Below are 27,595 nucleotides of genomic sequence, written 5' to 3'. Positions count from 1 at the left end.
CGCCTGCTGCTCTTGCTGGTCCCAGAGGTGCATCTTAAAACTGAGAAGCAATTAATGAATACAGAGCTCCAGTAAATTAGAGAGTAAAGAAAATGCAGGGTCTTTCCTTTAGAAGTAAAATCCCAGACAGTTGGCAGGAGTGAAAGGCCAAGGAAATTAAGGAAGAAAGAAAATTTTATGAGATATCTCTTCTGCTGGAGGCAGATGACAAAGCTGCAATGAGTGTTGTCCCCATGGCTGGCCCCACGCCGTGCTGTCACCCATCTCTGCCTCCACCTTCCTGCGCAGCCTTGGTGGCAGCGAGAGCCGCGGGCAGGCGGCAGCCCCTGCCAAAGGCCAGCCTGGTGTCCCCGGCATGCCGCACCTCCCGCAAACCTTGGAAAGCCACGGCGCAGGCTGACAGCCTGCCAGGGCACTGCTGACGCTTTAACGGGGCTCCCGCCACGAGCGCTGTCAGCTGGGGCTGAGCCCAGCCACGTGGCAGGGCACCGACCGTGGGAATCCCTCCACCGAGAATTAGGGAGTGAAAAGGCAGCACATGTCGGACAGCAGGATCCTGGACAGCGGGTCCCGTCAAGCATCACGTTGTCTTGCTCACGCCAAGGTCTCAGGTCTGTACCTGGAGCACGGGGCCAGAGATCGGATGCCTGGGTTTTGCAAAGCTGCCTTGGCATCCCCTGACCCCACGGGTAAACCCTCATGCAGCCCCAAGCAGCTCTGCAGCACACAGGGATGCTGGGGACAATAATCTGGGATCCCTGCCAGACACGGCACTCAGGCATGACTGGGGTGTCCGCGGAGCGTCCCTGGAGCTGGCATCTGCGGAGGCACATCTCTGAGCACTGGCTGGGATGTTCATGCTCCAAGGAGGACCCAAGGGTTGGAAAACAAACCCTTCGGATGTGAGATGAATCCTGTGTGTGTGAAGAGGGTTTGGGAGGGAGCTCACCCCGTAGGAGCCAGGGACACGGCTGTGACTGGGAAGGGAGGGGGTGTTTCAGCCATGCATGGCTCTGCCCGAGGCCAGTGGCTGCAGCTGAGGTCTGACAAACTCAGCACTCACAGCCAGGTGCCGCAGCTGCCTGGCAGGCAGAGAGGTGACACCTCCTGCCATCAGCCTGGGCATGGCCCCAGCAGCAACACGTGTGGGATTTCCCAGCCCATCGTCCCCAGCTCAGGCCATTCCCGAGGGACTGGGGCAGTAACTGGGTCCCAACATCCCCCAGCTTCCTCTGACCTCTGCTCCTGGCGTTGGGCAGGAAGAGCATCTCCGCTGCCCCACGCTCCTCGCCTCTCTGCGCGCAGGCTGCACTTCTGGTTTCCAGGTTTGATGTTGTCTGTCCCACCCAGCACATAGAGACACGTCCCCACCAAACAGCCACGCTGCCAGGAGCAGCTGTCCCGCGCCAGCGCTCTGCAAAACGCTCGAGTTTAGGGGTTTGGGGGCCGGCATCAGCCCGGTTTAGGTGGCCTCAAGCATGGCCTTGATGCCCACAAAGGGACCCAGCGTCCCAGCGCCACAGCCCGCCCCCCCCCCCCCCCGGCAATTTGGCCATCAGCGGGGACGTGGAGGTCTGCGGGATCCCCCCCGAGGCCGTGCGGGGGGAGCGGGCGGGGTGATGCTGGGGGGGTCCCGGCCGGGGTGATGCTGCCGGGGTCCCGGCCGGGGTGATGCTGCGGGGGTCCCGGCCGGGCTGGGGGCTCCGGCGCTCCGGCCGCGGTGCTGCAGGAGGGGCGGGGCTCGGCCTCGCACGGTGGTCCCGCCCCCTCCACCGGACCCCGCCCCCCCCGCCGGGCCCCGCCCCGCCGCCGCCGCCGCCCGCAACCGCCGCGGCCCCCGCGCCCGCCCGCGCCGGTGGAGGATGGTGGCGGCCCGGGGCGCTGCCGCCCGCCGCGGAGCGCTGCTGCTGCTGCTCGCCGCCCTCGGGGCCTGCCGCCTGCGCCTCGCCCGTGCCGGTGAGTGCGTCTCCGCGTCCACCCGTGTCCACCCGTGTCCGTGCCCCTCCCGTGACCCCCGTCCCCTTTATCGGCCCCCCCGCCCGTGTCTGTGTGTCCTCCCTCCCCCGCGGAGGGCCGCGGATGCTCCTGTCCCCTTCCCCGCGTGGCCCCTCCCACGGCGAACCCGGGGCGGTTGCCCCCCCCATCCCCACCTCCACGGGGGCTCAGGCTCCCAGTCCCCTTGGGAGGGGGCAGCGGGTCCCTCCCCGCACCGCGGCTCCCGTGCCCCCCCCCTCGCCCCAGCGTCCGGGGGGCTCCGGGAAGCTGCCGTGGGTAGGGGCCCGCTCAGCATCCCTGGGCAGAGCGGTCCACGCATCACCGCGGCCTGAAAGCAAGGTGGGAAACGGCCCGTGGGCTCCCCCACCCCGCGCAGCCCCGCCGGGTGTTTCCCACCTCCCCCGGCGCCCAGCCAGGCTCCGCAGCGCTCCCCGGGGACGGGCAGCGCCACGCCATCGCCTCCTGCCCGCTGCTGCAGGCGGGGGCCCTGGCAGCGGGTGACATCGGCTCAGGGCTGGTCCCCGGCAGCGGTCCGGGGTACCCACAGCTGTGGGGCCTCATCCCGGACTGGGGAGAGAACACGCGCTTGTGAGAGCAGCCCTACGCGGGGGCCCTCACGAAGCACCTTTGTTGGGGGAAAAAAATGAAAAATAAAACCAAAAAAGACCAAAACAAACAAAAAACCCTCAAATAAAACTGCTGTGGTGACCGAGCCATCTTAGGGAGCTGCTGGGAGGCTGCGCCAGGCCGGGAGCTCACCTGCCCCGAGTCCCTCCCTCGAGGGGAGCAGCAGCAGCATCACCCCGCAGGGCTGAATCCGTGACAGGGGCGTTTCTCCTCTCTCACGGGGCAGAAAAAATGTGTGGCTTTCATTTCCCTCCCAGCAGCACCACCTTCGGCCTTCTTTCCATTTTCTTCGGGGTTGTTTTGAGGGTTTAGGGTTTGGTTTTGGGTTGTTGTTGGGTTTTTTTTAGTTTTGGGGTCTAGGTTAGTGCATTTTCCCTCCCGGTGGGTCTGACGCTGGATGCGCGCCATGTCACCTCGCTCTGTGCCAGCTGCCAGGGTGCACGGCGCGATGGGCATAAACACCACCCCTCCGAAAACCCCAACTGGCCCCCAGCGTTGCTGCCTGCAGGGAAACTTGGGGGCTGCCCGCCTCTGCCCGCACTGGCAGGGAGGTGCCGTGTCCCTGCCCGCGGGACAGCGTGTCTCTGGGCAGGTGCTTTCCGCCTCGCTGGCTGCCGGAGCTGGGGAGCCCCTCGTCACTCCCAGCATTGTTTGCGGATCCGATATTGTTCTCCCCGCTCCGGCTCGCCAGCGGGGCAGGCAGCCTGCCGTCAACCGGGGACGGTGCGGCCTCGCCACGCTCCTGCCTGCTCTATGGAAGGGCGAGAAGGTGCAATATTTTTTTTTAAGTCTCCCAGCAGTTCAAAACATCCGGGTCTCTCTGTGCTGAGGGGCTGGAGGCAGAGGTGAGGATGCTCCTGCGCTCTCCCTCTTCCTGTGTGGCGAGGCCTGGGTGGCCCGGCCGGGGGTACCGGTGACGCAAGCTGTGATGGGGGGAAGGAGATCCGGGCAGCTCTGATGCAGCCACCAGTATAATCTCTGCTGCGTCCAAATTTAAAGGGTTGCGGGGGAATAAGCTGGCCTGGCAGTGCTGCTGGGGAGGGACCCCTGGAGAGGCTGCTCAGGGCAGCTATTCCCGTGGGCTGTCCCGCGGAGGGGCGGGAGGCAGCAGAGTTTCCCCTTCCCCTCCCCTTCCCAGCCCTGGGCGAGGGGCCGCACTCCGCCGGCAGTTGCCTGCTCCAGTGACCGGGTTATCACACGCTCTTGGCACAAGTGGGGTTGGGATTTTCAGCTCAATGTCTTTCCCCCAAGCGAAGGCTGGGGATGGTTTCTTTGTGCTGTTTCCAGTCATGTCGTCGTCGTGCCGCTTGGAAATGCTGACAGCAGCATCCCATTGCTGGGAGGTTGGGTTTGTGCGGCGTGTGGCAGTGGGGAGCTCTGGGCTGGTTTCTCCTGGGGATGGCTGGGGTGCCTGGAGGAGCATCCCTGGGATGCTGTGCTGGGAAAGGAGTCACTGTCCTGCCCCTGCAGCCTTCCTCCCTAAGCGCAGTGGGTCAGAGGAAATGTTGGCTGTTTCTTCCCATTTTATAATTTCCCTTCCTGGGCAGGTGTGGCAGAGCTCGGCTTTCTCTGGGGACGGCTGCAAGGTGGCGGTGGCAGGACCAGGGGCAGCTCCCGCTCCCGGGCGTGCCAGTGAAGCTGGCTCCTGGTGAGGAAAAGGTCCTGGACCACCATACCCGCGTCCTCCTGCCTCTGCAGCTTCAGCAAAGCTTCTTCAAACGGAGTCTGGCATCTCCTCCTCCCTGCCTTCATCTGCCAGTGCTGCAACCCAGAAGCCCCTGCAAGAGGTGCCATCTCCCAGGGTGCAGCTGGCACATGGCATGGTGACACCCTCATCTTGCCAAGAGCCTGATTTGAGCTGGAGGAAGGGCAGCAGCTGGCTTTGGAGGTGGTACAGCGGTGGTTTACTTTCGGTTGATGCTCCTTATTTGGGTTTTTCCCCCAAGTGTCTCTACCCAGCGCACCCGGCTTTGGGCATAAACATTTCCTCACCCATTTTCTGGCTGCATTTCCTGGAGCGTTAGTGAGAGTCAGACTTCTCACCCCTTCTCGAGTAATTTGGCTGCCAAATTTAATCTATTATTATTATTATTATTATAAACAAAAGAAGACTTTCCAAATGGGATGACAGTTGAGAACCTCTTTTTTTTTTAATAAGCCTTAAAACCCCGGCCCCGCTGCTGCAGCCAGCACTTTGCATCAGAAACACCCAGAGAAGCTGTTCAGCAGTAAAGGAGTGGTTCTTGCTAGTCCAAGTGACCCATTTGGCCACATGGGAACTGCTGGCTCCTCGCTGCCTTTCCTCCTCACGCTGCTCCTCAGGGATGGAGGTGGGGGCAGAGGTGCTGGTGCCGATAGTGGCTGCCCCAGCTCTGCGGTGGTGCTGGGACTTCTCAAGGTGCAGAGCTGGGCACAGCAAGGCAGGAGCTTTGTGATGTTCGCGTGGCTCAGCCTGCGCTGGGATTGTCCATCTTTTGGCTTTTCATTTGCTTGCTTTGCCATCACCGTGCGGGGGAGGGAGCCGTGGCAGGGTCAGGGCCCAGCGGGTTGTCCCCGGGGCCCATCACCCTGAACACTGAAGCTGGGGCAGCTCCAGGCACCTCTTGGGAGCATCACAGCGGCACTTGGTGCTGTGCCTGCGGCGCTGAGACTGTCCTGCCGAGCTTCCCAGGGCCCTGCCTGGTGGGTGAGCAGGGGGTGGACTCTGAGCCCCCCAAAACCACGCGGGTTGGTCTGTAGAAAGCAGATACTTCCAGCCCCAGCTTTTTCTTGAGACACAGAGATCGTCTGAGTGCCCCTGGTAGTGGTGACAATGGTGGGCAATGGTCCCGCTCAGTGGCCTGCAGCCACCCCATTACTTTGGGCCCCTCCATGGCTGCACGTCGGGGTGTCCTCTGCCACGCCAGCACAAACCAAGTGTTTCCTGTGTGGCAACTGGGGTGCTGCTTCCCTGGGAGCTGCGCGTTGCTCCCGAGTTTAATTTTCTGTGGGATTTTATTCTTGGAAATAATGTTCCCCCCATGTTCTCTGGGGTTACATTTGCTCAGTTGGCTCCCAGTGTGGGAGATGAGCCCTCATGGGTAGGTGAGGTGTGGGGAGAGCTGGGGACGTGGTGCATGAGCATCCCTTGGGGCTCCGCTGGTCGGTACCTGCACTAGGGACCTGGGCAGGGCTCCGTCCACAGGCCTGGGGAGGGGGAACGGATGGAAAGAGGCCCCCCATCTCCACGATCCCAATTCCTGACATGGTCAGCATCAAGGAAGAGTTTATGGGAGACACACGGTGAAAGTCCCTCCTCTCCTTTTGCTGCAGCTCGCTGGGGACCCACAAACCCCCAGCTGTGCCCTGTGTGGGAGAGCTGGGGCTCGGGGTGGGGAGACCGTGATCCTGCAGCCTGGGAGGTGCTGTGGTTACACTGTGCAGGGTCAAGCCTTTTGGATCCGCAGTTCCCCTGGCAGCTCCGGGCACGGGTTTGGGGTCTGCAGGCAGTCTTGAGGGTCTATAGAGCAGGACCCTGGCCTAACCCTGGGGCTGCGCTGCCCAGAGGGGGTCCTTGGGGCTGCCATGGCCCTGCAGAGCCACCCCCCTCCCCAGGGACCCTTCAATCCCCAGGGGTGCCAGGGACCTTCCTGCAGTGCAAAAGGGAAGACAAGTCCAGGACATTTGCCTGAAATGGCTCTTCTGGGCCATGGGGGTATTAAAGGGAGGTAATCGGTTTAGCTCTGCCACACGCTTACGGGGGGGGTGCTGGGGACAGGAGGGGTTATGCGGATGCTGGGGACGGGAGGGGTGACAGCACTGGGGACAGGGAGGCTGATGGTACCAGACACTAGAGGGATGATGGAGGTGCCAGGGATAGGAGGGGTGACAGGGGTAGTAGGGGTGCCGGAGATAGGAAGGGTGACAGTGTGACAGGGATGATGGGGATGGGGGGGTCACAAGGTGGCTGGTGTGCTGGGGACAGGAGAGATATGGAGGCACTGGGGACAGGAGGGGTGATGGGGGGTGCTGGGGACAAGAGGAATGATGGGGGTGCTGTGGATAGGAGAGGTGCAGGGGTGGCCTCTCCCTAGACTCAAGGCACTGGGTCCCTGGGCACTGGGGACAGGAGCTGCCATCGGTCCCATCCCTGCATTAAACCCATAGACACAGCACCCCAGTGCTTCGTCCCCACGGGGGGCTCTGGGTCTGGTCCTTGATGTGTGCCGTGGCTCCCCCGGGCCGGCTGCTCCCCAAAACTCCAGAGCATGGCCCCAGTGCTGCTGCCGGTGCTGGGGCATCGCCCTTCCACGTCTGGGCTTTACCAACGGCCACTGCCACAGGGGTACCCAGAGCACCTGGAGGCGGCAGCAGGCCTATAGCTAACGGCTTCATGAGCCTGACGGGAATTGCAACGGGAAGAAAGTAGCCGTTGAGTGCCTGGAGCACGCTTTGAATTGGAGGAAGGAAACGGAGCCAGAGCAGGTCCCAGTCCCTGCCTCTTCCTGTCCTGGAGCACCGGAGCACCGCAGGCTGGCAGCTGCCCAGCCTAACCAGTGTACCCAGTAGCGTGTTGGTGGGGTCTCTCCTGCATGGATGGAGAGGGCAAAGCCTTTGTGGAGGGAGGTTTGCTCTTTGGTGGGGAGGACCCATTGCTTCAGGTGGATGATATGAGAGGTGACATGTCAGCTGGTGTGCTGGCAGTGACCCTGGCTCGTCACAGCACAGGGGTGGGGACTTTCTATAGAAAGGAGACGGTGACAGAGCTGGAGGGCAAAAGGTTGGGAAGGCACCGCTCTCACTGTATACCCGTAGCACCCATGGGTGCTGCCTGGGCTCGGCTGGGGGTCTGCAGAGGAGTGCTCCTGGGGAGCCGATGGCTCTCAAGTCTGGGAGAAGCAGCTCTGCCTTGCGGAGCTCATCATCTCGCATTTGTCGGGGATTATTTCCCAGCTGACTGCTAAGCCAGGAGAGAGGGCGGCCCTGGTAAGCTGCTGGTAATGTGACCCATCCTGCAGCCCTAATTCTTGGCTTCCTGGTTGGAAAGGAGAGGGTTTCCCTGAGCCGTCCACTTCCTGCAGGGGATGAAACCCAAAAGAAGTCTCCAGGTCCAGCTGTTCCAGCACTGTCTGCAGCCCTTTTCCAGGAGCCCTGGGATGCTGCATTCATGAGCATCCCTGGGATGTGCCTGTGCATCCCACAGGCCCCCCATTTTCTGGGCTCACAGGGGGCCCTTCCATTTGCTGGGCACTCTGCCCCAGTGGGAAACAACATCCCACAGGTCTTTATCGCTGGTGGTGGCTGAGTCAGCGTGAGTGCAGCCCGAGCAGGATGGAGTGAGGTGGCCCCTGGTTTTCCGCCTACCTCTCACCTTGTGTGTCGGCGGGGATGTGGGCAGTCTGCCTGGGGGTCCCTGCTCATGGGCTGTTGGAAAGCCATAAAGGTCAGCCCCTATAGCCCCCGGCACCTGCTGATAAGTGGCTGTGTGCCCAAACCCCCATTTCAGGGTGGGAGCACCGAGACTGGTGCCAGGCACGAGGTGGATGGTGGGGACAGGACAGACGGACTCCCCAGCCCAAGCGAAGCCACCTGTGCTGCTGCCACTGCCTCCGAGCTGCCCGAGGGTGTTTAATCAGCAAAGTCATGCTGGTGCATCTTTACCAAAGGCTGCAAAATGTCTCTGGTGGCGTGGGACACAGCAAAGTGTGGGAGGGGTTTGGCTTTGCCAAAGAGCATCTGGCCCCGGTGGGCACAGTGGTGCTTCACCAGGGAGCTGCCGCTCCGGGGTTTTATTTCCAGCCCAGCAGTGGGAGCGTGTGGCGCCTCGCAGATGGCTGAGCTGTGCCAGGGCAGCTCCTTGGGTGCTCGGCTGGGAGGCCGTGGGCTGCCCTCTCCCACCTCCCCGCCGGCAGCAGTGAGTCTGCAGGGAGAGCTTGCGGGTGGCTGCTGCTCTGCTCTGTGGGTGCTGCCCTGCTGAGCTGTGGGTGCCCAGCCGGCGCCAGGAGGAGAGAGCTGGACTTGAGCCCTTCCCTCGAGGCTTCAGGTGGGCCCGTGCTCAGAGCAGAGCAGTAAAACCCCAGGCATGGCAGTGCCAGGGCTGCCCTTCCCATGACACTGGCCCGGCATGAGCACACTGCCCACGCGGGACCCGCTGGCGGCAGCGCCCGGCACCGTGGCCCTGACCACCGCCTGTTTCGCCTGTCACACTGTGCCAAACTTCAGAGCCCAGACAGTAAACAAAGGAATTCTAAAAAACCCAGCCCCTGCCCCAGCCCCAGCTGGCTCTGGGCAGGTACGAAACCCGTTGGTATTTGCTTGAGCAAAACCTGATAAACAAGACTGAAAGTAGGTGGTTCAAGCTGCAAAGAACAGCATGGTGCTTTTTGGTGTGGGGTGGCATCGGGGACAGCGTGGGGTCCCCCGTACAGGTGGGTGCACACCTAGTGATGCAGAGCCAGCAGCAGGTTTGGGTGGGCAACGCTGGGGAAATTGCATATGGCACCTGTTTTTCTTTTTTTTTTTTTAATTATTTCTTCTATTCCTGAATACCTGAGGCAAAGTTCTTGTGGCTGCAGACAGCCCTGGCACTGCAGAGTCACCCCAGATGGCGAAGGATGCAGCGTGTCACCCTCCCGAGGCAGAGGCTGGAGCTGCGCATGAGCAGCTGGAAGGGGACAGCGAGCCACGGCCAGAACTGGCAGCACCCAGGGGTGGCTGGGCTGGGGGACCAGTGGGTCTTGCTCAGCTCAGTACCCCTCCAGTCACCACTCCACCCATGGGGCTTTGGGATGGGGCGAGGTGTGACGTTGGCTTGGTGGCGAGAGACACGTGGGACTCTGCATGGTGACAGTGGTGCTCTGTGGCTCCTCTTCCCTTGCTGTGCCAGGAGGATTGCCAGGGCAGGGAACAGGGATTTTTCTGGCTCATTAAGGACTTTGAGTAGCAATGACACAAAATCCTCCATCAGCCTGGCAGGGGGAGGCTGCCTGGTGCTCCCTTTTCCCTCAGCCCTGGATCACAGGAGCAACTTGAGATTTTGGGGTGCTTGGAGACGGGGTCTGCTGTAGCGTGAGGCTGGGCTCTGGGGTAACGCCAGCAGTTGGGGGGGTGAAGTGTTTGGGGTCCCCCCACCTCTTGAGAAGTCTGGCTGAGCCACTCCTGGCCCCCCGTTTCCTCCTTGGCCTTGAACCTGGAGAGGGGGACAAGGCTCTGGGACCCCATGGTGGTTGCCTCAGGGCTGCAGCAGGCAGCTGCCCTCGGTGTGGCTCTCCTCTGCCACACAGCCCTGCTGCCTCCACAGGCCCCTGCCCGCCCAGCACCGCTGCACACCACGCTGCCTCCGCTGCCTGTGCAGCGGGGCTCCAGCGCGGGCAGCCCTCCCCGCAGCACCTGCCGGGTGGTGGTTGAAAGCAGCCAGCAGTGGCATTTTGCCTGGGTGACTGCCCATGGTGGCACTTCCCGTTGTTCCTGGGTGGGGACGCTCTCGGTGGGAGCAGGGTGCAGCTGAGGTGTTTGCTGTGCAGGCAGGGGGATACTGCCAGGGGGTCCCTGCGGGGATATCCCTGTCCCCCAGCCTGTGGTGCAGGGCTGCTGGCACTGTCCCTTGGCCATGACGTAAGCCGCGCTGGGACCGTCTGCCTGTGTGCTTTATCAGCTGGGCCAGAGCTTGGCGCCTGCCCGGCTGAACCAGAAAAGCTGGAAGCTGGGACACGAGCCCCGGTGGCCTGGGGAACGGGAAGCCCAGTGGCACGTGGCCTTTGCTTGGACAAACCTGCTGAAGCAAAAAACAAACAGGCACTTTGCAGCTGCGAAGTGCTCTCCGGTGGGACGACAAGGGCCGGTGCTGGCGCAGGAAGGGGTGGTGGGGGCCACGGCCGTGCCGCATCCGCCATCCCCAGGAGCGTCGTGACGTGGCCAGCGTCCCCCTGCTCCCAGCGGGCTGCGATCGGTGGAGAGCCCCGCTCTGCCGCCTCCGCGCGCAGGAGGGGTCTCCGTCTGCTGCATTTTCGGGGGCAGGAGCACGGCGGTGACGTGAGCGGCTGCAGGCAGCGGCAGGGCTCCCGCGGGGCTGCCGGAGCAGTGGCAGAGCTGTGCTGGCCATGGCTGTGGTGCCAGCGGCTGTGCCCGGGGAGGGGGATTGCTCCCGGGGGTACGGCTGTGCCTGAAGCTCCGCCGCCCTCCGCCTGCTCTCAGGGACAAGGAGCAGCAGGGCAGAGGGGTGCAGCCGGCTCGGGGAGCCCGGCAGGGCCCAGAGCCGCAGGCGTGGTGACCCTCCTGCACTTGGTGTGTGGCAGTTGTGGCCGGTGTGTGCAGCGGGAGCAGCGCCGGGGCTGGGGCACCTGCCCGGGCAACCCCACGCATCCAGCCCACGGTTTGCTGTGTTATCGTGGCTGCCCAGCTCACCCCGGGGGCCGAGGCCCGGCCATGGGGGGAGCGAAGCTGCGGCGTTTGGGTGTCTCAGCCCGCCCTGCTCCTGCCTGCTGCTGGGCAGGAGCCCTGCCCCTGCCCCAGGGAGGCCACGGGGCAGAGGGCAGGAGGATCTGGGGGTCTGGGGGTGGTTTGGGGCAGCACGCCCGCCTGCCCGGAGCCAGCTCCAGCCCTTCAGAGCCAGGGGTAAAATTGCAGAGCCGGGAGAGCCCCGGATGGTGCCAGCTGACAGCAGAAGTGCTGGGAGAGCAGGCAGGCTGCAGGCAGGTCCCACAGCAGGTCCCACATCACCTGCCTGGAGGAGGAGGAGGAGGAGGAGTGACCTTGGAGTGGAGCTGGCAGACACTGCACCGCTGCGGGGCCTGGGCTGCCGGCCCTGCCTGCGATCTGCCAGCCCTCAACCGGAGCCATTCCTCGGCTGCGGCGGTGTGGGGGCTCAGCATGGTGTGGAGACCTGCACCCCTGTTCCCAGGGACCCCGATCTCCCCCCATGCCTGGCGGAGTGACTGTCCCCTGCCTGGGGCTGTGTCTTGCTGCCGTGTGGGGCCGGCCCCCCGTAGCCCGTGGCTGGCAGCTCCCAGCTGGCAGGTGTGAGCTCCGTGCCCGCTCGCCCGCCACGGCCGATGCCCAGTGGGCTCTGCCAGCTCATGCCGTTGGCAACTGAGAGGCTGGGCGTTGGCGTTGCCAGTGCATGGAGCGTAAGCACTTGGACCAGTGCTCAGCACTAATTAATTATCCTCTTATGTTAACTTTTATCTCTCTATCTGCAGCAGTGACACAGTGGGGGCAACTCCTGCCTTCCCAGCCACCCGGACATCCTCCCTGGTTCACTGGGGTTTTTTTACATGTGTGTTTTGGCACGAGTGTCAGAAAACCTCTTCACCCAGGGCTGTGGCTGCCAGTAGCTCCGTGCCCTGCCCAGCCACGGCAAGAGACTGTCGGACCCTGTGTCATTCAGAGGGGTGCAGTGGACACCCCCAGTTGCAGGTGCTCTGCTGGCCCCGGGACCTGCCCCAGGTGCCTGGCACGGCTCCCCCCAGGGGCTGGGGGTGTTGTGCTGAGCTTTCCCAGCCAAAAAACCTGTCAAGGAAGGTGTGTGTGTGTGTACACGCTCATATCTCAACACTCCCATGCCAGCGTTTCCTCCCGTGCACGGGGCTGTTCCTGCTCACGTGCACCTCTGGCTCGTGCTCACCCACTGTTTGTCCTTCCGTGCTGGCTGCACGGGTCCTGTTCACCCACTGGCCTCCGCTCCTGCTCGTTTCTCTCTGCAGAGAGCCACCCTGCTTTCTCCAGCTTGTCCCAGCCCAAAGCCCGGTTTAACGGGTTACCTCTGGTTGTGCTGGGCTTGCTGCCCACCTGCGTGGGAGGTTTGCACTGTGGCAGCCGCAGTGACAGTGGTTGGATGGAGCATCCCCCTCCTCCAGACCCCCCCAGCACATCTGGGCAGTGGCATCCCACCTGTGCCATGGCTGACACTGGCTTTGGACTCCATGTTGTTGCCTGCTCCTCTCGCTCCGCCTTACAGCTGGTTTGCGCCTTCCTGCAGGCGGATCTGTGCTGTCCCACAGTGTCCCTGTCCCCTGGGACCAGCCTGGGTGCGTCCTCGCTGTCCCACTCATGGCCAGGGCGTCCCTCCTGCCCCAGCAGCCGGCGAGGGCTGGCCATGCTGGGCTGCACTGGTGCCAAGCAGGGGGCACAGTTGGAGTAGGGGATCCCAAATTCTCCCAGACTCAACAGCAGCCCCACAGAAGCAGAAGCAAGACTGGGGGCTGCAGCCTGCAAGCTGGCGCTGGTGCAGACGGGCAGCATGGCTGTGACATGGCCAGTGCTGGGGTGGAAACAGGACCCACGTGCTGTGCCAGCCTTGGCACCCACACTGGGGTGGGCGTGCAGGAGGAGGGAACCCATGGCCAGAGCACTCTGATGGGGAAGCCAAGAGGTGGTAGGGAGGGTCAGGTACACCCTGAAACAGGAGCTGGACCTCACCGCCTGTCTGCTGGGGCACATGTGGGTGGGCAGGGAGAGCCAGCAAGGGAGGGGTGGGTGGGTGGCAGCAGTTGGAGATGCCCCCATAGCTCCTGAGTGCCAGCACAGGGGGTGCTCAGTCCCTGGCACCCAACCTGACATGGTGCCCACTCTCACCAGCCCAGCCAAGGAGCAGCTGGTGGGCTCAGAGAGTGGCAAAACCCCCATGAAAGCCCTCACCCTGCAGGGCGCCCACGCAGTGATATCTGCTCGCTAACCAGAGATTGATTACACATGGGGAGTTTAACTAGATCAGTGCCCGCCTGCCTTGCTCCTAATCCCAGCCTGTGACAGCTGGGCAAGCACAGCTTGTTCCTCAAACAGAGATAACAACCTTTTATGTATTCCAGGCTGGGGTTTATTTAACTGGTTGCTGGGCACTGGCTTGGGGCTGCCCCCTCCTCACCTCTTCCACTGCCCCAAGGTGGCTCCAAGGGTCCTGATGGGGTTTCATGGTGCTGGGTGGCCACAAGTGCCGGATGACCCATGCCAGGGTGGCTTCCTCCCACCCAGCTTTCACCAGTGCCTCTTTTGAGGGGATGTGTTCCCACGGGCCCATGGCACAGGAGGGGGTTTCCAGTGTCCCTCCCCAGCACACCACGGGGATGTGGCATGTCCCCACCCCTGGGTCTGCGCAGTACCAAAACCTCCTCCTGCCCCTGAGTGTCCATGTGTTTTGGCTGTTTTGTGATCTTTAAACAAAACGGCCTTGAGAGCGAGCCCAGGGCAAGCAAAGCAGGCGGCCGAGTCCAAGTTCTGTGCTTAAACGCCTGATTATTTTCCCATGAAGCATTAATTCTCCCCAGCCACCTGGCCGAGCCCCACGCCGTCCCCAGGGAGCAAACCCAGCTCCCACAGGCACGGTGGCCTCTGCCCCCCACCCCAAGCAAATCCCACCCCCCCCGCCAAGGCTGCTGCACCCAGCGTGGATTTCAGCCAACCCTAATTGCAGCTGCTGAGAAAACCCTGCCCGCAGGAGGAACCACTGCAGCAAAGGCAGCTCTGCCCTCCTCGAGGGTGATAATGCAGTGCCCCGTGGGGTGCAGTGCGAAGGGGTCTGGGTGCAGTCTGGGTGCCATTGGTAGTGGCTGAATCCTCCAGTGAGCACTTTAATGGTGAAATAGGGCCGTGCAAATGGGGATTTGTTGGGGGTGGCATCCTTCCTGGCATCCCACACTTGTTGCTTTAGGGTGGCACCCTGCTCAGCATCCCACAGCTGTTGCTTTGGGGTAGCATCCCGCTTGGCGCCTGGTGCAGCAGAGCTGCCGCCGTGGTCCTGGAGCTTCATGTCCTGGTGGCTCCATCCTGTGCCGGGACTCCCCACCGTGCCATGCCTGGGCACAGCAGCGGCTTGCCCCCCTCACCCCCAGTGTGCTGCTGGGATGGGGATGCTTGGGGAAGCCCCCAGAGCTGGGGTGCCCCTTCCCCTCGGGTGCTGGGTGCTGTGCTGTGCCGGGGCTGCCGTCCCCCAGGGCATGGGGACGGGCAGACGGCAGTGTCGGCGTGGGCAGGGATGGCTCAGGCAGCGTGGGATGGTGCTGGGAGCCGGCTCCTGCCGTGACTCATCACTGGGGGCGGCCAGGCCTGGCCCTGCTCCCGGTGAGGGCCCTGGTGGTGCTCTCCTGCCTGCTGCTGCCTGTGGGAAAGCTGTAGGCACGGACACATGCAGCAAGGTCAAGGGCAGGGCTGGGGAAGCTGTGTGCTGCCCCCCCATCCCGCTGTGCACCCCCGTCCAGCTGTGCCCAGCCCAGGACACAGGGTCCACACTGCCACCAGCCCGGCAGGGAGGGATGTCTGTGCTCATGCGTGGCAGTGCCAGCAAGTGTCACTGTCCCTGGCAGCGGCTCCTGCTGCTGTCACTGAAAGCCAGGACCCACGCTGCCGGTGAGACCTGTGCGCTGGCCCTCTGTGTCACGGCCCTGGCTGGTCACAGTTCCTCTCTCCGTCTCTGCACATGGTTTGCCACCATCACCCAGGCTCAGGACTCAGCCTTGTGTAGGACCCGGGGACTTTGTGTCCCCCCAGGAGGTCCCACTGGCTTGAGCCAGGCTGGGGTAAAGAAACTGGGCTGCTCACGGCCATGGCAGCGCTGCCATGGCATGTTGGGTCCAGGTGAGGTTGGAGCATGGGGGGCTCCTGCCTGACCCCAGGTAGTGGAGAAGTCCCTGGGTCTGACATGGAAATGAGATGCCCTGTAAAGTTGGGAGGGAGGTTTGGGCTGTGGTGCGTCACCGGGGGAGGGCTGGGTCCCACTGGTTTCCCCCGTCGCAGCGTCAAAGGGATGGACACGGAAGGTGCTGCTGCCTGTGATGACCTGTCAGAGCTGTGCGGAGGCGTTGGGCAGGGGTTGGTTTGGAGGTGGTTTTTCCTGACAGCTACCACATGAGGGTCGGTTTGTGTTGGTCGGATTTCAGTTGCCAGCCTGCTCAGCCACTGCCTGCGTGGTGCAGGCAGGGGCTGGAGACTCCCGTCGCAGCCAGCTCTGTGGGACTCAGGGTGTCACCTAGGGCTTGGGGTGTCCCACGGGATGGTGGCACCCTGCAGCTCGTGGTGTCCTGTGGGATGGCGACACCCTGGGACTTGGGGCATCCCAGGGGACGGCAGCACCCTGGGGCTCGGGGTGCCATGCGGGAGGACGGGCACTGCCTGCTCTTCCCTGCAGGCAGCAAACTGCCTCACGCAAGTCATAAAATCATAGATTATCTTGAGTTGGAAGGGACCTGTAAAGATCATCGAGTTCAACTCCCAGGTCATTAGAGCCAGCGCTTAATTGCAGCCAGTAAGGGCTTTGCAGAGGCAAAGGGGGGCCAAGGGGCAGCTCTGGTGAAGCACATCCGCACCCATTAACTGCAGCAGGAGCTGCCCGGGGCAGCTGGGTCCCACGCCGAGAGGCCACAGACAGACCCAGGGGAGCATCTGACCCCTCTCCTCCTCCTGACCTCTTTTCTCCTGTCCCTGCAGCAGCGTCGTGTCCCCGGAGCCTGGATTGTGCCCTGCAGCGCCGGCAGTTCTGCCCGCCGGGGTCAGGCGCCTGCGGCCCCTGCCTGCCCACCTTCCAGGAGGACGACCGCGGGCGATGCATCCAGAAGCAGCTCTCCCCCAGCGGTAGGTGCACCCACCCCACAGCAGCCCCTTCTGCAACCTCCCACCTGCAAACCTGCCCTGCACCTCAGCAGCTCCAGAAGCTTCCCACACCTCAGGGCAGCCCCCAACCCCAGCAGCACCTCTGCTCCCCGTCCTCTGGCTTCTCTCCACGGCAGCCAGATCCCTGTGGGGCTGGCAGCTCTGCCCCCTCTCACCCCAAGCCCTGGCTCGCTGCAGTTGTGTGGTTTTGGGGCTGGCAGGGAGCGCGCAGACCCGACCCCACGCCTTGTGCATCCTCCTGCAGCCACACTAGTGACCGTGTGTGCCACTGACCCTGCCAGCACCCAGCGGTGCCCAGGAGCCCGGGGACAGGAGGGGGCCTTGGTGGCTGCAGGGGTGTCCGGGGTCTGCCCGGCTGCTCTGGGGTGGGAGCTTTTCAGAAGAGGGGATGTGGCCGTGCAGAACCCCAAGCTTTGCAGGAGCAGGGTGGCGGCTTCTGGTGCACAGAGCCGTGACTCCTGCAGACCCCATGGCCGAGGCAAACGGGTGCCCACGGCCTCACCCATCCCAGAGCTGAGCCATGCTGGTGTTTGGGATTTCAATCCCTGGTACCCATTGGTTTGAGATTTTGGGCTGTGGTTTGGGGCTGCCCAGCATCCATGCTGGGAGGGTTGGAGTCGGTCAGGAGCCCTGCCCAGCTTCGCATGAGGGCACCAAGGGCTGCACCGGGTGTTATCCCCTCACTCCTTTCCCAAGGGAGCTGTGGGGCTGTGGCAGTCTGGGTGGCTGCGCTGTGGCAGTGGGAGATGGGCAGAGCATCCCTGGGGAGCAGCAGCCTGTGGGCACCCGTGACACCCCACACAGGGCTCTCCCACCCGCCGGTGGTGTGTGGAGGGTGCTCCCAGTGCAGCTGTGGCACCTGCACCCTGGCTCAGCCGCACAGGCTGCGCTGGGGGCCGGGCACACGCGTTTTTTAGGGTGATCCACAACTCTGTGCAGCTTGGAAAGCTGTAGGCAGAGCTGTTTCTGTGCCCCCCACCTTGTGGTTTCTCTTGCAGACTCAATGAACAGGCAAATTAAGACTGTAATTACAGCTCCACCCAATTATTTTTGCTTTAGCTGAAGAGGAGCAGCCTCTGTGTGTGGGGAAGGAGCTGGGACCCGGCCGTGCCCTTGCACGCTGCTCCCGGTGGGTTTTGCTGGGGACCCCCCAGGTGTGGGGTGAGGGCTCTCAGGTGCCTCTGAGCCGCCTCCATGCCTGCTGCAAAGTGCATCAGCATCTTCCTCCAGGCTGCCCTTCTCTGCCTGCTTTTCACTCCTGCTGCCCCCCAAACCCCCTGGCTAAGGCAGGGTTGTTTTTTCCATGGCGGGCAGAGCCCGTGGTCCCTGCTGGAGCTGCCTGCTGCCCGCGGTGGGCAGAGTTGCCCAGCTCCGGCATGAGGCTGAGCCGGTGCTCACCAGGCAGCATCCCTGCCGGCTTAGCAGCGGCAGCCCCCCCCGCAGCCCCCCGTTCCCACCGCAGGGCCTGGGGAGCTGCTGAAAACACACAGGATGGCTTGTCCCACACCAGGCAGTGCTGGTGGGGAGGACAAGCACTGGGTCGCTGGGCCGTGGCAGGACCCAGAGAGGCAGCTCCCCCCACACCCAAGCTGCTGCTGGCATGGGGGGGACCTCTGGGTTTTTGAGGGGGTTGCTTTGTGTTCTGGTTCCCGTGTCTTGGGCACGTTCAGAGTCCCACCAGGGTGCAGCCGGAGCTTCCCTTTGCCCATGGCTCAGCCCGTGCTGTGCAGAGGGTGGGCACGTGAGGGATGGCAGAGCCCATTGTGTCCTTCATGCCACCAGACTCCTGGCAGGAGGATCACCCCTTATATCAGAGGGGAGATCCCCAAAGCGGGGCCCTGGCTCTGCGCAGCACTTTGGCTCTCAGGCAGAGGGGCCAGGCTGCACTGAAATGGGAGTGATGGCTGGTGGGGGGACAAGAGAGGGGGTGGCACAGGGATAGAGTCCAGGCTTGGCATGCGGCAGCGAGCAGGGGTCCGACAGGCCAATGCTCCCTGGCATGGGTACCAAACAAACAGCTTTAACAATTGTGATTTATTTTTTAATGTGAAGTCTTGGGAGTAAATTCCCTTCTCAGAAGGGCTGCACATGCGCTGGCATCTCCATAGCAACTCTGCTGTGTGCCGGCTTCTGTAGGGAGACACAGCCTCGGTAGCATCCTCGCCTGGCTTCTCTGGGACCGTGGTAGTGTCCTTTCCCAGCTCCGGCAGGGAGATGTGAGGCCATGGTAGCGTCCTCTGAGGATGCCGGGGGGTGGAGACTGGGCCAGAGTCTTTCCCAGCCCCATCCTCTTGTCTCAAGCAATGCCACCACCTTCTGGCAGCAAAAGTGTGGGTACAGGGAAAAAAAAAGGAGGATTCCCCTCCCAAATCCTCTTATTTTAGCATGCAGGGGAGCAGTAGCATCCTGAGGATGCCCAGCTCCTTTTGGCAGGGAGGCACCAATTTTTTCCACGGGTGCTTTTGCATCCTGCCTGTACCGTGGTCTGGCAGCAGCGCCCAGCTGCCCAGTGCAACAGGGGGATCCTACAGGGTGCAGAGGGGCTGTGATAGCTGCATTTGGAGGGGGAATGCAACGCAAACGGGGGCGTTTGCCGTGGCTCAAGGATGCCACCCTGCGCGTGGGCAGCCCCTTTTTAAAGGGTTAGGCATCCTTGAGCTGCTTGCAACTGCTGGTGACGCCGATCCCGGGATCCCAGCTGCTGCTGCCACGCCATCGCCGCAATTGGTTGCGGCTCCTGGCAGGAGCGTGGGCAGGAGTCGGGGCTCCTCTCCTTCAGTGTACCCGTGCAGGCAGGCACTGAGCGGCTTTTTAGAGTGAAAAGCAGCATTTTGGGGTCTCAGGAGGGCAATGCGTGTGAGAGGCATGTTCCTGCCGTTGGTGACGGCGTGTGTGGGTGTCTCAGCGTACCCGGCGCATGGAGGTGAGACGGGATGCGCGGGACCTCAGAGCGCGGTGTGGCCCACAGCCACTGCGGCTGGGCAGGCAGCTGCCTGCCTGCACCTCGCTGGTGCTGCCTGTGCAGGGGTCTGGGCCCCTGAAACGCTGCCAGCACCCCAGTGCTGCGTGTCGTTTGAATGTGCTGCGATGGGTTTGCGCGATGTGGTTTGGGCTGGTGGGTCCCATCCCTGCTCCCGTTTGGCCCCACCAGCATGGAACCAGGGCTGAGCTGTGGGGCTGCAGGAAGCCCTTTGGGAAGAGGGAGAAAAGGGGGTCTCGGCTTGTAGACCTCGGGGTTCCCCCCTCCCCACTTGCTGTGCTGCCAGCAGCCAGGAGGGCATCAGCCATCCTGGGGAAGGACTACAAAAATAAGTGGGTTTGTAGGAATTTTGTGCCGTCCCGTGGACACTGTCAACATGAGGCTTCGTCTGCCTGGGGCTGAAGCCACTTGTGTCCCTTCTTATCCCCAAACCCGTCCTGGTAACTGGCAAGACCCCTGAGTGCATCCCAGGGTTGAACCCTGGAGACCCTGTGGAGGGGAAAGCCCCAAGGAGGGGCCGGGGGGGTGGGCAGAGCAGCTGGGCTGGGCTGGGCTGCTGTGTGCCAGCCTGGCCGGGCCCTCCCTGCTGCGGGCAAGTGGTGGGACCTACCATGAGAGGGCACCCCTGCCCTGGGCAAGCCCCGTGTGCCCTGTGCCTGCCGTGTGCGCCCTGCATGCCCTGTGCCTGCCTCCTGCATGCCCTGTGTGCACTCTTCATGCCCTGTGCCTGCCCTGTGTGCGCCCTGCATGCCCTGTGCGTGTCTCCTGCATGCCCTGTGCATGCCTTGCGTGCCCTGTGCATGCCCTGTGTGCACCCTGCATGCCCTGTGCCTGCCTCCTGCATACCCTGTGTGCCCTGTGCATGCCTTGTGTGCCCTGTGCATGCCCTGTGTGCCCTGTGTGCCCTGTGCATGCCCTGTGTGCCCTGTGTGCACCCTCCATGCCCTGTGCATGCCCTGTGTGCCCTGTGTCCTGTGCATGCCCTGTGCACGCCTCGTGCGTACCCTGTGTGCAGCCTGCCTGCCCTGTGTCTGCCCTGTGCGTGCCCTGTGTGCCCTGTGTGTGTGTACCCTGCGTGCACCCTCCACGCCCTGTGCAAGCCCTGCGTGCCCCCTGTGCCTGCCCTGTGTACCCTGTGCCTGCCCAGCATGCCCAACTTGCTGCAGCAGGGCTGGGGGGAGCTCTGCAGGCCCCCCCATCTCCTCAGCTCCTCTTGCAGCAAGAGCCAGAGCCTGGCGCAGCCGAGCAGGAATTGGGGCTCAGCCCCAGCCCTCTGTTCCTTGGGGAGAAGCCCTGGGCTGGCGTTTCACCCACCGACGGTGCCCAGCAGGAACCAGCCATCGGTGCCAGGCTGCTTCTGCCCCACAAACGCTGCAGTGACAGATGTGGCATCACCAGGGGAAATCTCAGCTGCTGAACAAAACAGGGGTGTGGGGATTTTTAGATGCTGAAAGGGAACTTGGCGATAAAGCTGGTTAATGCAGGTGAGCAGCATGGCCCAGGCACTGCTGGCAACGCCGGAAACCACAAACAGCACGGCTGCCTTGGTTTTCTTTGTGCTGCTTTGCACAGCGGGAGGCTCAGAGTGACCTGGGAGCTGCTCTTGCTGGTTTTCCAGCTTTTTTTTGCCTTTTCAAGCCATGTCACATTCATCCTCCTGAAGCATTGGCTGTTGCAATTGCATCTGCACAAGGCCAAGGGATGTTGGGGCAGGGCTGGGCAGCGCACCCCATTCCCCCAGGCCTGACAGTGACACACATGGGCATGGGCAGGGCTGTCCCCTAGGTCCCGTGGGAATGCGGACAGGCCTTTTCCTGAGCACAGTGGGAAGCTAGAGCCAGGCTGTCCCATCCCAGGCACCAGAATGTCCCCATCGCTGGTGCAGGGCTGTCACCATGAGGCACCAGGTCATCCCCTCCTGGGCACAGGGCTGTCCCCACAGGGCATGGAGCTGTCACACTCAGTCTCATGCCAGCTCCCCTGCCCATCAGGAGAGCCTGGCCTTGTGCTGGCACCACGGCCCTCACCCATCGGGCATGGCACTGGTGGCACAGCCCCAAACCTGGCCCCGCATGGCCATGGCACTGCTTTGCAAATTGCTTTGGGGTGGAAATAACAGGGTGCAAAAAGCTGGGAAAACCTGCAGCTCATGGGGTGCTCCAGCTCCTGCCAAGGACGGGAGGCTGGGGGGCAGTTTGGGGAGCCAGGGGACATGGGGACAGTGCTCATGCACTTGTTTAAAGCAAGAGTGTCCCCTTTTAAACTGGTTTTTGGCTTGTGTGGCTCTGAGTCACAGGGGCGTCTGAGTGGCCTTTGTGCCTGGCTCTGGAGGGAATTGGGGTTTATTTCCAAACACTGGGAGCGAGGACAGATTCCAGAGGAGCTGTAATTGTTATAACCTTGAATTATCCGGGAACTGAGCTGCTGCTACCACCTCGCCTTTGTATGTCTTGATTTACCCTCCAGGGCTTCCCGCTGGGGACAGCCTGAATACTACAGCGCAGGGGCAGAGGGAGCAGGCATGGGGACAAGGACTTCTCCTGCCTTTGAAGTTGAGTTTAATCCTGTTAAAAGCAGAGTGGTGAGTGTCAGAGCTTGAGTCTACTTGGCGAGCCTGAGGACAGCAGCTCCACTCCTGCTCCGCACTGTCACCCCATGGGTGGGCACCCCCAGGCTGGGGTGGGGGTTCTGCCCGTGCCCCATGCCCCAGGGGCATCCGGCCCTTTGTGGGTCCCCGGTGTGCACCGTGCTGGGGCATGGGCTGGGGCAGCCGCCTCTGAAATGCCCAGACAGCCCCTGCGGATACCTGATGGTCCTTGCTGTGTGGGGCACCCCGACCCCCTCCCCAAAGGGGCTGCATCCTGCCGGGTGCTGGGAGAAGCTGGCCCCTCAGCTGGAGCGAGGGTTCCCAGCTGGACAGCCCTGGATGAACCCTGCTCTGGAGTGGCTCCAGCCCCCTGCACCATACGGGACAATTTGGGGTGAAAACCAGCATTCGGGTGTCCCCTGCCTGCTGTTGAAACAGCCCCACTGCCCACAGCGGGTCTGTGATTCCCCCTGCCAGAGCCGCCCCTCGCAGCCCCGGGGTGTCTCTCCTGGTCCAGCTCGTGTCCCTCCTTGCTCAGGGCCATTTTGTGGCCGCAGGTGCAGGGACACGGGGCAGGTCCTGAGCAGTGGGTGCTGGCAGCCTGCCTGCTCCTGCGGGGCTCTGCAGGACCCACTGGCTGTGGCACAGGGGTGGCTGCGGCCACTGTTGCTCCTGCAGCTTTTGGGAAAAGCATTCCCCAAGTGGCGAGGACACGTGCAGATCCCAGATCTGCGGGTCTTTGAGACCGCCCGTGTGACCGAGTGCTGCATCCAAGCGGGCTCAGAGTCCAAACCGCCTGCATCTGCTGGTGCTGGGACGTAAGCCCCTTCTCGGGGGAGTGCCGGGGCTGGCCCTGGGGCTGGGTGCACGCCCGCGTCCCAGGTCCCGTTTCACACCCGCTGTCTCTCCTGGCACAGGGCGGACATCCATTCCCAGCTTGGAGAAAGAAATCGATTTTCTGGCAGACGTGCTGGCCAGACAAGAGGCTCTTCGCCCCCACCCTCTGCGGGATGGCAAGCCCAGGAGTAAGTGCCTGCTCCCCCACTGCCACCACTCCCTGCAGCGGTGTCGGCAACCCCACAGCAGCCAGACCCTGCACCCCAGGCTGGTTTGCCCTCCAGAGCTGCCTGGGCACTGCTCCGCTCACAGCTCTGCCTTCTCCCGCAGCCACCCCAGTCCCCACTGGCAGCAGACAGCGCGCGGCCAGCGGGATGAGAGAGGGGCTTCTGCAGCGGGATCCCGCCGGCAGCGAGGCAGCCGCCACCCTCCCCACCTCCACCACCTCTGCAGTCCAGAAATACCCAGTGGAGGCGTCCCCCATCCCTTCAAATGACGACATGGTGCTCGGTGAGACACTGGGGACGGGCAGCTCGTGGCAGGGGGTTTCACGTCCTGGCCAGGGAAGCGTGGGCTGGTGGCGCTGTGCCACCGGGCTCACCCACTGTCCCTCCGTGTCCCCTCCGCCTCTGCAGGGCTGATCGTGGTGTGCACAGTGGCCGGGATCTCGGCGCTGATCGTGGCTGCGGTCTGCTGGTGCAGGTGAGCTGGGGGCTGCCACTGCCAGCCAGTCTTTCAGTGTCCTTGTGCCCAGGGGAGCTTATTCCTGTGCTGCCCGGGCGTGGTGGGGAAGGTTTGGAGGAGAGGCGATAGCTGCCCCTGCCAGTCCCCCTGCAGGTGTGGCATCTGCTGGTCGGGGCTGGAGGACAGTGGTGGGGACACCCCCGTGCCAGGCACAGGGAGCGGGTGGCGCCTGGTTTGGGCATCGCTGTGGCGCTGGGTGCTGACACTCCCTGCGTGTCGGTGCTTCGTGCCCAGGCCCTGTGGGATGGAGGTGGCTGTGCCTGGGGTGCCGCCCGTCAGGGCTGCCCTTTCAGGGAACAGGGATGTGGGTGGGAGGACTGAGCCCCCCTGGGGTCACTGTCTCCCGTATGGAGTCATCTGCTCCTGTTGACCGCGCTGCTCTCCCCTGGCAGGCTGCAGAAGGAGGTCAGGCTGGCGCAGAAAGCAGACTACTCGACACAGCGAGCAGCCAGCCCCCTGCCCTACGACAAGATCTCGGTAAGGCGCCCACGTCCCTCCTTGTAGGGTGTTTGGTGCTCGGGCCAGGTTTGTGCTCTGTTTGAGGGGCATCCACCACAGCGGGGGACACCCGCCAGCCGGGCTGGGGGCCCTGCAGAGCCCGGCCTCCACGCCTGTCCTTACTCTCTCCGCAGCCTGGGGACAAGACTCTGGCCCAGAGCGCCCAGATGTACCACTACCAGCACCAAAAGCAGCAGATGCTCTCCATGGAGAAGTAAGCAGCCCCAGGAGCAGACAGCAGACCTGGTCTGTGGTCCATGCCCTGACATTAACTGGGGTGCTGTTATCCCCCTGGGCTTCACCCCCTCACTGCATCCTCTCCCCCCAGGCATAAAGAGGAGCCCAAGCTGCCAGACTCGGCGTCATCTGACGAGGAGAATGAGGATGGAGACTTCACCGTGTATGAGTGCCCCGGGCTGGCTCCGGTACGGCGGGCGCAGGGCGGCCTGTGGGAACCCTGTGCGTGCGGGGTGGGGTCCGACAAGTGCCTGGGATGTGCAGTTCCTCGCGAGGAGCCTTTTCAACACACCCTTCATGAAACCCTGAGATGGTCCAAACCCCTCTGCTTCCCCCATGTGCCCTGGCCAGGTCCCACTGGAGCCTCCAGTGGGCAGGAGTGGGTGCCCTGGCACGGGCGCCCCAGCACGGGGCTTTTTCCTGGGGAGCACTGCCCGTGGCCGTGGGAGGAGAGAGCCGGAGCAGCCAAGGCAGACCCAACCCGCCGTCCCTGTGGTGCCAGGGACATGGTCACCCCGGGCTCCTGGGCACTGGGACAGGGGGGCTCATCCTGGTGCCTTTGCAGCACCTGGGCCGGGGACCTGTGACCTTTCAAAGCCAGGGGGGACTTTTTCTGGCTGGCAGGGGACCCCAGGGAAAGGCATCGCCTAACAGCCCTGGGTACAAAGAGCACAAAGAGACCTGAAAGGAGCCTTTCACATGGTAATGGCTGCGGAGCCCGGCCATCAGGGCCCAGAATAAGGGTCATCATTAGGTCTTTACAGGCCCATTAAAGGGCACTTGATGGCAGGCAGGCAGTTTGGGCAAGGAACCCCATTCCTGCCAGCCAGGCTGGGGGTCCCATCCTGGGGTCCCCAGCCAGGCTGGGGGGTCCCATCCCATCTGGGACCATGGGTTTTACACATCATCACGCCATCCCAGGATCCCCAGCCACTCCTGACAGTGAGGCAGCGCCTTTCCAGGGGTGGTGGCTGGGTCCTGGTGTGTCACCCCATCCCAGCCCTCCAGGTCCCCCCATCCTCCCTCCTCCCGGCTGGGCTGGGGTTCAGACTCAAACCCCTTTAGACAGGGTGGCTTAACCCCTGCTGGTTTCTGACATCCTGCCTTTTCCTTCCCCCTATCCTGCTCCATCCGCCGCCGCCGCAGACTGGAGAAATGGAAGTGAGGAACCCGCTGTTTGACGACTCCTCCTTACACCCCTCCAACCCCAAGTCGCACCAGTAACACCCCTCCTCTCCTCCGCCCGAGCTCGCTATGGACTCTATGCCCAACACCGGAGGGGCACCCGCAGCTGGGCGAAGAGGCGCGGACGCCGCTCTGCCAGACTGTTCGACGCCTGCCCAATAAACACCCACTAACAGCTATGGGAGGGGGGGATCACCCCCGTTTCCAGCGTTCTTGTCCTCTTTGCTGCTGTGATTGCGTCCCTGCCTTGCCCTTCGCTCTCTGCTCTCGGGGACACGCCAGCCCTGCGGGGGAGGCCGCCGCTGCCTTGGCACAAACGGGGGGCTGCAGCGCTGTCTCTTTGCACTGGGCTTGGAGGAGGAGGGTGCTGGCCCAGCTGGAGCTGGGAAAGGGCTGGAGAGAGGATTGGAGAGCAGGAGAGGGGCTGGGGGGGTCCAGGCATGCTCATGTCTGCAGGGGAAGACATCGGGACTGCCAGCCTGTCCAGAGCCCCTCTGCCAGGGACGAAGACTCCTCGGAGCGGGTGGCATTGCTGAAGGCTCTGGTGCCTGGTCTGCCCCCTCGTCTCCAGCCCAGGCAGCCCCAGGCAGCAGGGTCCCACTCCGGGAGCCAAGGGCAGGAGCAGGAGCAGGCTCAGGCAGGTGCTGGCATCACTCCCAAGGTTGCACCTTCAGATGTGCCGAGCCCAGCCGGGAGCAGAGGCTCTGCCCTGGTCCCCTGCACTGGCTCCATCCCCTTCTAGGGGTGCTGCTCCCCAGAGGCCCCAGGACGCAGACAGCCCCAGTGCTGCTGTGGCCTGGACCCTGTGCCGGGCTGTGCTGGCAGAAGCAGAGGATTTCCTCATGGCAGCCCTGGGTGCCAGCTGGGCTCTCACCCTGGGCCTCCATGGGGTGAAAGCTCAGAAAAAGAGTTCAGAGTTTTGGTTTTAAGCCTGTGTGGCCACAGGCAAGGAAGGACTGAGACTGGCAGGTGCTTGGGGGTCTGGGAGGGGTAGCCAAGACACAGTGGCTTTGCTGTGCTGCTTCTCTGCCCCACAGAGCCTTTTGCAGCATCCCCGCGGGGCCTGGCACACTCCCTGGGCATCCCCCCATGGCAGGGGACAGCCTCTGCTGCTCCATCCCAGGGCACCTCCCGGGCTCCAGAGACCCCCTGCACCGCTCCGCTGCCCATGTCTGCATCCAGGCTCACCAGCCCCCACCAACGCATCCTCACTTGGAGCCCAGCACCGTTCCTCAGCGCCTCCCCTGTGCGTTGGCCGTGACCAGCGTAAGGCCCGGGATGGGTTTTGGGTTGCTATTCACAGATGTGGCTTCATGGCCAGACCCTGGTGTGGCCTGTCACAGCCATGGGTGACCTGTTGCACGCTGGTGGTATCTTGCACAGGGGTGGCCTCTTGCACACACAGGAGCTGTTGCATGCACAGGAGCCATTGCACGCTGAGGAGCCATTGCACGTGCAGGCAGGCACGGGCAGGGCAGGCAGCAGCAGCAGAGCTCTGTGCTGGTGAGCGCTGGTGGTGCGGGACTGGCCCCAGCGGGGTTGCTGGCAGAGGCCATCGCTGCACAGATCCTTTCCCCGCGCCCTGCTCCCCTACCCGTGGGCTGCTGCCCTTTTCCCCGCGCCCCTTGTTGTATGGATTGTAGTTCTTTTAAAAGGAGATTTTATTAAATGACCATGTTTGAGACCTATGCGAGTGTGTGGTGTGAGGCCAGCTCCCGGCTGCGGGGCCCTCAGCTTGGGTGCTCCTGTCAGGAGCGGGGTGGGATGCGGGGACAGGGAGGGAGGATGCTGCGGGTCCCCCATCCCAAAACCTTCCCCGGGGAATAACCAGAGCAGACATCTTGCTCCTGCAGCTGGAGTAGCCTCCAAACTCTTCCCAAGGGTTTTATCTGACCAGGCAAGAACCAGAGTTTATTTTCTTGTTTCTCAGTGTTTGCCAGGAGAGGTTTCCCCAGTGAAGGGTTGGGTGGGAGCCCCCGGCTGTGCCTGCCTGCACCCAGCCCTGCAGCACCCAGCGCCCACCCGCCCCCATCACCCCTCGCCCCCGGGGACGGGCCCTTCACACCTTGGCGGGGCCGGCAGATAAGGGCTATCATGTCCCCCCATTGTGTGGAGCCTGAGCTCCTCTCCCGGCCCTTTGATCACACCAGCCCCCCATCAGGCTGATACAATCTCATCTCCTCCTGGTTTCGGCAGCCTGGAGGGTGGGTGCTGACTCACCACCAAAGCTCCCGGGCACCATCAGGGATGCTTTGCTCAGTCCCACTCATGGGTGCCCTCGGGTCTTCAGCTGCAGCCCCAGGTGGGCAGTATTGCATCCCAAATCA

The 27,595-nt window shown here is 63.2% G+C and overlaps 1 protein-coding gene across 1 annotated transcript; it reads left to right on the top strand.

The window, feature by feature from the left end:
* Positions 1-1,808: 1,808 nt before the first annotated feature.
* Positions 1,809-26,956, top strand: NPDC1 (neural proliferation, differentiation and control 1). The gene is made up of 9 exons (XM_074846470.1): positions 1,809-1,956; positions 16,018-16,161; positions 22,685-22,792; positions 22,935-23,114; positions 23,240-23,306; positions 23,741-23,825; positions 23,981-24,060; positions 24,175-24,271; positions 25,230-26,956. Exons 1-9 carry the CDS (start codon positions 1,863-1,865, stop codon positions 25,305-25,307), a joined length of 933 nt encoding a protein of 310 aa, XP_074702571.1. The 5' UTR covers positions 1,809-1,862; the 3' UTR covers positions 25,308-26,956.
* Positions 26,957-27,595: the final 639 nt, after the last annotated feature.

Source organism: Strix aluco, chromosome 20, assembly GCF_031877795.1.
Source record: "Strix aluco isolate bStrAlu1 chromosome 20, bStrAlu1.hap1, whole genome shotgun sequence".
Classification (NCBI taxonomy): domain Eukaryota; kingdom Metazoa; phylum Chordata; class Aves; order Strigiformes; family Strigidae; genus Strix; species Strix aluco.
This window is presented reverse-complemented; position numbering and strand designations above follow the sequence as displayed.